Source organism: Gossypium hirsutum, chromosome D11, assembly GCF_007990345.1.
Source record: "Gossypium hirsutum isolate 1008001.06 chromosome D11, Gossypium_hirsutum_v2.1, whole genome shotgun sequence".
In the NCBI taxonomy this organism is placed as follows: domain Eukaryota; kingdom Viridiplantae; phylum Streptophyta; class Magnoliopsida; order Malvales; family Malvaceae; genus Gossypium; species Gossypium hirsutum.
Window position 1 is genome coordinate 61,471,144 of NC_053447.1, and position 10,003 is coordinate 61,481,146.

Consider the following 10,003-nt stretch of genomic DNA (forward strand, 5'->3'; position numbering starts at 1 on the left):
GTGCACCAAATCTTGTTTCCTTTGAATATGATGAAGAAAAAAAGTGCCATTGAATGCTACTGCCTTAAACACTTCAGAGTTGTTTATGGATTGTGTCGGGTTTGAGTCGGATCCTAACAAAATTCTAAATCCGGGTTTAATCTAAAAATGGACTTAAAATTTTACTCAAGTTAGATCTGAATAAAATTATTAAAATTCGAGCCTGGCTTGGCCCGTCTATTTTAATTTTTTTATTTTATTCTTTTTTTATATAAAAAAATTTAAAATATAATTCATCAAAAACAGTAAAAGTATTAAAATAAACGTTTCCCAACAAATTAAAAATAAATTATAAAAAATCTTTATACTTAAATAATATTAAGATAAGTGTAATTTAATAAGCAAATGACTCTACAATAGTAACAAATTTAATAATAAAATAAGAGTTATATAATATCCAAACAATAATAACAAAATAGTAGCAACATAATAGTGACATGATAGAAAAATAATAGAAATTTTTCTTTTTTCTTTTTGCAAATTAGAGCTGAGCAAAAATAAATAAATTTACTCAAGGTCCGACTCATTTTTTAAATGGGTCTTATTTTTTTGCCCAAACCTATTTTTTTAACCTATATTTTTATTTAAATCCTCCCAATTTTCAAACAAGTCACTTAGCTCAACAATCCAATTATGTTATTTGATGACTTTGAGGTTTCATATGGCCCTTTTTCCAAAGGTAAAACATAATTGATATTATTCATTTCCTGATTTCGAGGTGCTTAAAGTTTTTTTTTGGTTAATTCGATTGCTCTTTAATCACTCAAATTAATCCCTGGATGTTTCCTATGCGTACCAGTCTTCGACACTTGATCTAGTTCGTTGAGAAAATTAAATGAATGGTACAAAACTTGGCTTATCAGGTCATAGAAAATTGGCCTGGAGCTAAATTAGTTCTACTCTAATTCTTCTTTGCCATTAACTGTATATGCCAATTATTATACGGACGATAGAGTCATGCTTTTAGACCCGTCCAGGACGGCCTCATCTGGCTTAGCTCGAAGGCTCGTTCAAAAAGTAGGAGAATTTGAATAAAAATATAGGTACAAAAATTGACTTGGGCAAAAAAAAAGATCTGTTTAGACAATAGATCGAGTTTTGGGTAAGTTTTTTTTTAGCTGGATCTGGCTCAAATTTACAAAAAAAATTATTGTTTTCTCATTGTTTTATTGCTATTTCATTATTATATTGCTACTATTTTATTATTATTGTTTGGATATTGTATAATTCTTATTTTATTGTTAATTTTGTTACTATTTTAGGGACATTTGCTACTTAAGTTGCATCTATGTTAGTTTTATTTAAGTATAAATATTTTTTTAAAATTTATTTTCAATTTGTTGGTAAACATTTATTTTAATATTTTTAGTGTTTATGATGTATTATATTTTTTAAAAAATTATATAAAAATAATATAAAAATGTTAATAGGGCCAGGCTAGACTCGAGGCTATCAAACGAGCCTAAAATTTTATCAAGACTTAACCCGAACCCAGCCCGGCCCATTAACAAGTCTAATACTTTTATATGTCTAAAATTTCTAATTAGAAAGGCTGAAAAAATTATTATTTCACAGCATACATATTTTTTAAAAGTATTTATATTTATTTTCTACATTAATATAATTGATTTTTTTAATTAAAATATTCAAATGTGTAATTTAAACCATTAAAAACTCTGTATGGTTTTATTTATTAATGTATTTTATTTGTTATTTTTTATAAAAGATTTTATTCATTATTCTTAACTGCTGTATAATTTAAATGAATAAAAACTTATTATTTTTATAAATTTCTCTTTCTTTTAAGGCTTAAAATTTCTTAAAACGCCAGCGATAAACCTTCATCCTTGGAACCTAATTTCGCTTTGGCTTTATTGCTTAAAAGGAGATCATGGAGCTTCCCAACTCAAAGATGGTCAGTTATCATGTTATAAGAAACTCATCTTTTATTTTTATTTTTTCCTATTTTTTAGGATGATAAATTAATAATATGAACTGTGTTTTGGTTTTCGTCGAAGATGAAAGATTATAATTCTTTGGTTTATTTGCATGAATGTCTTTTTGCTTAACTTTGTGTTTGTTTGATTTGACAAAAAAAAAAAAAAAGGTGAAACATGATGGGAATAATGGGAGGGATCGAATAAGTGAATTACCTGATATGTTCTTATGGGCATCTTGTCGTTTCTCCCACCCGAGAAGCCGTACTGAAAACCAGTTTTCTTTCTCATCGATGGAAACAGCTTTGGGAATCATTGCCTGTTTCCGGTTTTAACTTCCGTGTTCCATTGCCAGTATGTTGTCGTGGCGGCCATGTCAAAAATTTGAAGGATCTTCGTGATGGGAAGTATATGACGGTTGAGGATATGAAAAGAGAATGCTCTAAGTTTGTAGAATGGGTCAATAATGTTATGATTTCACACCAAGGTTCAACCATTGATGAGCTGAGAGTTCGTTTTTACTTGGACAAAGATTCACAGCGTTATATTGATAAATGGATTGAGATTGCCATGAGAAAGCAGGTGAAAAAGCTGGAATTGGATTTCCCATCATTACTGCATCGTCCTTCGAATGCTTATTACCCTTTTCCAAGAGAATGTTTTCCGGGAATTGAATTCCTTACTAGTCTTTGTTTGGTGAATGTGGGTGTAAGTGATGAGGCTATGGAGTTTGTTCTTTCAAATTGTCCCATGCTTGAAACCCTCCATCTTAAAAACTCGCCACTGCTTATACATCCTAAAGTTTCATGTTCATCACTGAGGTTGAAACACTTAAACATATCTCACTCTGAATCTATTCAAACCATAGAGATTTCTGCACCAAATCTTGTTTCCTTTGAATATCACAAACTACGGAAAGTACCATTTCATATATGGTATGCGCCCAAACTCACTGAGTTAGATTACTCTAATTGGCTCGACTTCAACATTGCATACCTCGTTTCTCAGCTATATAATTATCTTCCTCAGTGACTCTAAGGTTAAGTTTATTTCTGGTAAGCCAAATTGATATATTTTCTCAATTTACAAAATGGACATAAAGTTGTTTGCTAATTCGATTACTCATTGATCTCTCTTAGATGGATTTACCAAGGTTTCCCAAATTTACCAGTCTTCGTAACTTGACCTGTATTACAGCCAGTATTGACAATCGTCTCCTTCTTTTAAAATCTCTGATAGAGGCATCACCTTTATTGCACAAGTTTAAACTACTGGTTAGTTCTTTCTGCTTTTTTGCTATTGTTCTGCATTTTGCAGATAACATGCTTTAGATGTTATTTGGATTTAGAGAATTCTTGAAGGGTTATATTATCGTACTCATGTGCAGATCTTGGATGTTATGCTAATATAAGGGGATTTTTTATATGAACAAATATATACGTGAGTGTTTCTAGGTAGACCCCATGCAGGTCATATCTTAACACATGTTTCTTGAGTAGGGGTTTGTCTACATGTGATACGAACCCATGCAGGTGAACTATATATCAGCGAGCTATACATGTTGGTCGGATTGTGGATTGGTATGAGAACTGGGTTGGTTTGAATCAGACCTACCACGACCACTGCCACCACTATGGACACTTCCCCTTGTTCTGACCATAACGACTTACTAAACCTAGACTAACTAGAACGATAATTTGGGGAATTTTAGAATTTTTACCTTTGAATCTTAATTTCTCTTCTCGATGATACCTCTTTCACAAAGAATTTGAAATTCAAATGGTTGAATGGTTTTAGGGCTAAATAGGGGCCAGTTTAAAGGAACCTAAAACCTAACGGTTCATTTCCTAGGCAATCTAATTATTACAGTTATACCCTTCTATTGTGTGGCAAGGCATAATTGGCAAATTTTATACAAGAAGTGTGCCTAACAAGCTTCATTCCGAAGTCCCCATGTCACGCACATATCAGGTCTCAGAAGAGTCACTTTGTAACTCTTCTTCGACCAGATGAGTGATAAATTGTTTTGGTATTCACCTCTACCCGATTCTCAGGCCGATCTGATTCCCATACCAACCCAAAATCATGTATAGCTCGTTGATATATAGTTCGCCTGCATGGGTTCACATCACCATGCAGGCAAACTCCTACTCAGGATTCACGTGTTGACCCTATAGTAAGATACATGTTACCCTACATGAGGATGGGGGTTTACCTAATAAGAATAGCTTCTATGAAGAGGACACACAGAAACACTCAACAAACTTTGTATGTTTTTAATCACTTTGTAAAATGATTGTTGTACACATAGTTGAATGCTGAAACTTTTGAATCAGATTAAAGACCATAAAGAATTCAAGAGTGGAATAGAGGAGGCGGGGAAGGAGGAGGCGCAGCCGAATAAGTACCTAAAGGAGGTGGAAATAGTTGGATTCTTGGGGCAACCAGTGGAAGTTGAATTTGTTACTTACTTGCTTAAAATCGCCATCAAGCTTGAGAAGATACTAATTCATGGAAAACTGGAAAGAATGACACAAAACTTGGCCCATCAGCTCATGAAAAACCGCCCTGGAGCTGAATTAGTTCTACTCTAATTCTTTTTTGTCAGTATCTATATTTATAAGGTTCGATTAAATCTTATCTCAGTTAACATGGGCATTGTAGTGAATAAAGGAGGGCGTGGGTTCAAGTGCGCTGAAGCGCATTATTCTCCTATTTATAGGTTGAGGAGAGACTATGAGTAGTTCTAGACATTGTGCAAAAAAATAAAAACAGATATGATTAAAACTTATAATAATAATCATTCTTTTATATGTTTTTTAAGTTTTTATTTTCAAGTGTTGAAAAAGTTATCATTGATTATGTGCTTGTTTGTTGTTTGTTGTTTGCTGAAACCCAGAATTGTTGTTTCTTCTAGTTTTTCTTATAGGATAGTGCCAAACAAGTCTGCAAGACGAAAGCTTCATTGATTAATACTTTGGAATTATAAATGTTTTACTAACACACCCAATTGGCTTCTACTTGATTAATTATACTTTCAAAAAATAATATTTGTTAATTATTTTTAGGTAAATTACATCCATGATCACTATTGTTTACCTCAAGTTATATTTTATTTACTTATGTTTGAAATGTTGCGTTTTAGCCATTTACATTATCGTGTTGTAATATTTTAGTCACTGAGCCGTTAATTATCGTTAACGGTATAACGGTAAGTTGATGTAGTACGTTGAATTATCATTTCAAATAAAAATTTTAGGTTAAATTATACAATTGGTCTTCATATTTTTTCGTTTTAAGCTATTTAATTTTTTCTTTTATGTTCATTTAACTTTTTTCATTATTTTCCATTCTCTTCTGCTTTTCCGTTTATTTTTCTACTTCTTTATTTCTTCCAACATATCAGAAAGTTGAATTGGCAATGAAGAAAGAAGCATGGTATGAGTTTATAGATTTTTCAATTAAAATGCCATAGAACATGTTTTAAAGAAGTAAGAAATTATAAACTGTTTTTGCTAAATGGTTAAATGCTGTATGGTAATACCTGAGATTTGGATCCGACAAATCGGATCAAAGGGTGTTACAATAACATTGATTATTTGCTTATTGTATGCTTGTTTGCTATTTGTTCAAAACCCATAATTGTTCTTCTGGTTTTCCTTATAGGATGCCCTTAAAATATGGATTTGGATAGTGCCATAGAAATTTGTAACACGAAAGCCTCACTGATCAATGTTTGGGATTACAAAAATTTTATTAACACACAAGTAAACACATTCTACTCTATCGAAATGGAGCCAGAGGGCTAGGACTACTTGGGACTTTCAAGTTCCTAAGCTCTTTACAAACATGATCCAACATTCCCAGAAAGTCTCTTACGATCACGAATATCCTTAGCGGATTTGCTTCATCTACTTTGCTCACATCTCCATGGAAATATTCTGTAATTTCTCTAACATGTAAAAGGACTTTATGTTCATCTTCTTCCAGCTCCTTTAGATTCTTCTCTGCATAATCCAGGAAGGAGTTCATCGAACGAACGAAATTCCCGCTTTTTTCGTCTGTTGATAGCTCTTCTCGAACTAGATGTTGCAGTTTGGCCTTGCCATCCGATAGGTTTGAGACAGAACTTGCAAGAACATCGAGGTCAAGTGTTGCTGTCTTCTTGACATGGTAAAGTTCGGTACTTAAACCCGAAACAAGGTCTAGTCCCATTCTTCTGTAATCTTCTTCTTTTTCTTCAGCTGTTCTGGTTTTGTTTCGCTGGTTGATCTTCCCCATAATGCTATCTGAGACTCTTATTCCTTCCGAACGAACAATCTCTTGGACAACAAAATGGAGCAAAGTAGTCTTCCCATCAGTTCCTTTCACATCAGCAAGCTTAAGGAGGGCATCAAGCTTGAACGCTCTAGCGCCTCCTCGGATTGTCCCAACGTTCATTCGATTGCCAGTTTTGAGTACAGCTTCAAGTAACTTTAAGAAGAGTCTGCTTGATCTGAGTTCCTTGCAGGCTTCCTAGTAGAACAAGGACAAATTTACTAATGCTTTTTTTGCCACAATGTATATTATATGAATTACAGCTTGATGCTTACCTCCAGCATTGAAAATGAGCTTTTAAGATGAATAACCTCGTCATCGAAAGTTTCTCGGTAAAGCATAGCTTCGGCACGTAAAAAGGCAAACGGAACACTTAAAAGCACTTTAACAAACTTCTCAGCAGACCCCAACTCATTGACATCTCCTTTGTAGCCATAAAGCTTAGTCTCTTCTTCCTTGGTGGGTACCATTTTCACTAATGCTTCTAATTGTTGTAAAAACAATCCATTTCCTGCTTTTTCACCAGAAAATAATAATCATGGGAATTTTGTTCTTAATGATAAGCATTTCAGGCAAATAAAAAAGTAACGGAATTTCAGAGGTATACCTTTCATCAATGCATTGCAAGCTTGCTCAGCTGTTACATTCAGTGCTTTTAAGAGAATGGTAATGTTCTGCAATCTCTTGGGCTCAAGTACATGCTTACTTGGAGAAGGGGTTTTGCTTTTTGTTTCATCATTCTTCATTGGATTTTGAATGTTGTATCCGAAAAGTGACTCCATCATTTCCTCATCCAATCTGTTTGATGTTATATTGGTATATCAGAAACGTATAAATTTTGTATACAAAGAAAAGAATAAGAAATAACTTACTCGAATGAGCTTGACCTCAGCTTGTCCCATACCATAGACCTGTCTGGTGCAGCTCTCACTTTGTCCCAATGAAGTGGCTTCAATTTTGGCAATGGAACACCATCTTTGCCTATTGGTGAGTACTGTGGAAGTTGGGGTGGTGGAGGAGGTGGACTTTTCAGAAAGGGAGGTGGACACGGTGGTGGAGGAATGGCACTAGGTGGACTTGGTGAAACAGTAGAAGGTATTCTAGGTGAAAACGAGGTGTCAGCCAAGTTAGCTTCGTTTTGGTTTAGTCCTAATGAAGAATCTGAATTCCTAGAAGGTGTTTCATTGAGCAATGTTGAAGAACTTGAACTTGAAGTTCTCATTGTTGCTCTAGTTGTTGCTGATGAGGCAAAACTTAAAGGAGCAACACGCGCAACCGGAGGGAGAGGAGGCGGTGGCGGTGGTCGTGGCGGTAGGGGCGTGGAATGCTGCGGCGATGGAGATTTCTTTGATACATCCATGGGAATGTCTGATGTATCATTAAGACTACCAGCTGAAGCATTGGAAAGCCTAGCATTTGGTGAATGGGAATCAACAAAGGAATGAAAAGATTGATCATCAGATGAATGACATTCCATGGGAATTATTTTGCCAGAAACTGAGCTTTTCCCACGATCAGAATCATATCTTCCTGATTCTACATCTTCATGGACTGATGTAATTTCCCTTGTTGAACAGTTTTTGCTATGATTTGGTGATGTTTTCAAACAAGCTTGTTGCTGCTCTAAGCTCACTCCCAAGGAATTAAGATAAAAAAGATCAATGCTCGGATCTAAACTCACCTTGTTTGATGAATTTTGTGAACTGAAACACTTAGATTTCCCTCTGATTCTTCCTGTTTTCATTGATTTCCTTTTGTACTTCCTGATTTTGCCACAAAAACAGATTACCCCAAGAACACAAGCTAAAGAAACAGCACCTGCAGACACAAGGACTGGTACCAGAATCCTTTTAACTCTTCCTTCATCTCCATTTTGTTCATGAACTTTGTAAGGTTGAGGCTTGGAACTTGACCAAGGCGGTGGAGAAAGGAAATGGGAAACCTTTGGCACTGCTGGCGCTGGTGCTGGAACTGGAACTGAAACCTCAGCTTCAATGTTTGGTAATGGAGAAGGAGATGGTGAGTAACAACATCCATTAACACCCTTTAATGGAGTTCTTGTTTTGGTACTGCTTTTCAGTCCAAGTAAAGCTCTAAACTTTAGCACAATTGAAGCTATTTTTACTTCATTATCATCCTGTCCTGAAACTTTCTCAATCTTGTTCTCATTGCCCCCACTTCCCTCCATGAAATACAATTGTTGTACCCCATCAACTCTGAACCCCTCTGCTGTATACTCCATTAAAGCATCAGCAATCAAATGTAAGAGCTTTGCAATATGAGTATGATGAAAATCATGTGAAGAATCTGAAAACCAAAACCCATGATTTTTTTCCCCAACTACACCAATCAAAGCTTTTTTTTTTCAGCTTATAAATGATAAATCTACTTTCTTTTTGTTTCTTCTTCCCAACTAGAAAAAGAAGAAAATTTATTTTGGTACTGTATAAGTCTTTAATGCTACTCCAAGGAACCCCTGATCCTGGCAGTTGCTGTTGTACTGAACCCCTTCTTTATCTTTATTTCTCACCTTCATAAAATCTCCCGTTGTCCTGCAAATCACCTTTTAATGTGTAGAGGTCAATTTAACCCTAAACTTCTATTTTATTACTTTTATTCTGATATGTTTTCTATTAGCAGAAAGCTAGCACATAATTTCTGGCTTTTTGCTCTTTATTGCTCATTCATCTCATCATTTTCTTCAAGGTTTTAACTTTTTTAAGACCCTTTAGTACCTGAATCCATGGTCTTTGCATTTAAACACTGTTGTTCTCCTTTTATAATACTAAAGTCCACTATAAAAAGGTACTAAACATGAAACCTTAAAAAATATATATATGTAGGGTCCTATTCTGTTGGACTTGGCTAACCCTTGAAAGCATAAGTTTTCCCCCAACCTCCATTATTAAAAGATGAGAGAGAGAGAGAGAAAATGGTCCATTCCTTTCTCATGTGGTAATGTTTTAAATTCTTGAATTATGAAATTAAAAGCCATGCAAGTCCAAAGCTAGCTAGGTTTTTCAATGCTGCATTATGAGGGAGCTAAATCTAATAGACTTGTTTTTCCTTTTTATTTATTAGTCCCTTTCTCAAGCTTTTTTTCAGGGTTTGCCTTTGTAACTATCAAGGTTTAATAATAATAAAAAAGAACCCCATAGTATCAATGGTTTGGTGGTGTTGATGTTGATTTCCAGTAATTGTTTTAGACCTTGTATTGTCCCTTCACCCAAGTAAAAGATTTGAAGATAAGTATATGATATTTTCAAATCAGACCTGTTATTGACCAAAAAAAAAATCATACTTGTTAAAGTACTTGACTGCACATTGATGCCAAATCTTGGATTTTTTACAGAAATAATACGAAAAAATTAAAAATATATATCAAAATAGTATCACGTTTTTATTATGTACCAAAATGGTACAAACAATAAAAAAAACACAACAATTTAAAAAAAAGGACGAGACAGGACCCTGGTGGAGGGTCTGCCACAGGCGGCACCACTTTACCATTATATTGGTCCCCAACTCACTTCAGCTGAAGGAGAAGAAAGAAAAGAAGAAAAAGAAGGAGAGGGCGGTGCCGAACAAAGAGAAGAAAAAGAGAGAAAGAAGAAAGAAAGAGAAGAAAAAAATAGAAAAAATAAGGTATTTTTTAAAAAATAATGGATTATCTTGTTAGTTTAGTTATTATTTTAGTTATTAGGAGTAAT

The 10,003-nt window shown here is 34.3% G+C and overlaps 2 protein-coding genes across 4 annotated transcripts; one reads left to right on the forward strand and one right to left on the reverse strand.

Moving 5' to 3' along the window:
- Window positions 1-1,844: 1,844 nt before the first annotated feature.
- Window positions 1,845-4,781, forward strand: LOC121223364 (uncharacterized). Of its 3 annotated transcripts, XR_005920713.1 has the most exons (4): window positions 1,845-1,954; window positions 2,147-3,031; window positions 3,116-3,250; window positions 4,313-4,781. XR_005920713.1 is itself a non-coding variant. In XM_041104668.1 (2 exons), the coding sequence occupies exons 1-2, from the start codon at window positions 1,931-1,933 to the stop codon at window positions 4,568-4,570; spliced, it is 282 nt and encodes a 93-aa protein (XP_040960602.1). In that variant the 5' UTR covers window positions 1,874-1,930; the 3' UTR covers window positions 4,571-4,781. The 3 variants fall into 3 exon arrangements, 2 of the variants coding, with proteins under 2 accessions (XP_040960602.1, XP_040960601.1); XM_041104668.1 differs by lacking the exons at window positions 2,147-3,031; window positions 3,116-3,250 and having other exon boundaries at window positions 1,874-1,954; XM_041104667.1 differs by lacking the exon at window positions 1,845-1,954 and having other exon boundaries at window positions 1,961-3,250.
- An 868-nt stretch (window positions 4,782-5,649) lies between these two features.
- Window positions 5,650-8,741, reverse strand: LOC107927174 (formin-like protein 11). Its single transcript, XM_016858201.2, has 4 exons — window positions 7,166-8,741; window positions 6,901-7,091; window positions 6,569-6,804; window positions 5,650-6,491 (listed from the first exon to the last, which is right to left on the reverse strand). The coding sequence occupies exons 1-4, from the start codon at window positions 8,533-8,535 to the stop codon at window positions 5,760-5,762; spliced, it is 2,529 nt and encodes an 842-aa protein (XP_016713690.2). The 5' UTR covers window positions 8,536-8,741; the 3' UTR covers window positions 5,650-5,759.
- Window positions 8,742-10,003: the final 1,262 nt, after the last annotated feature.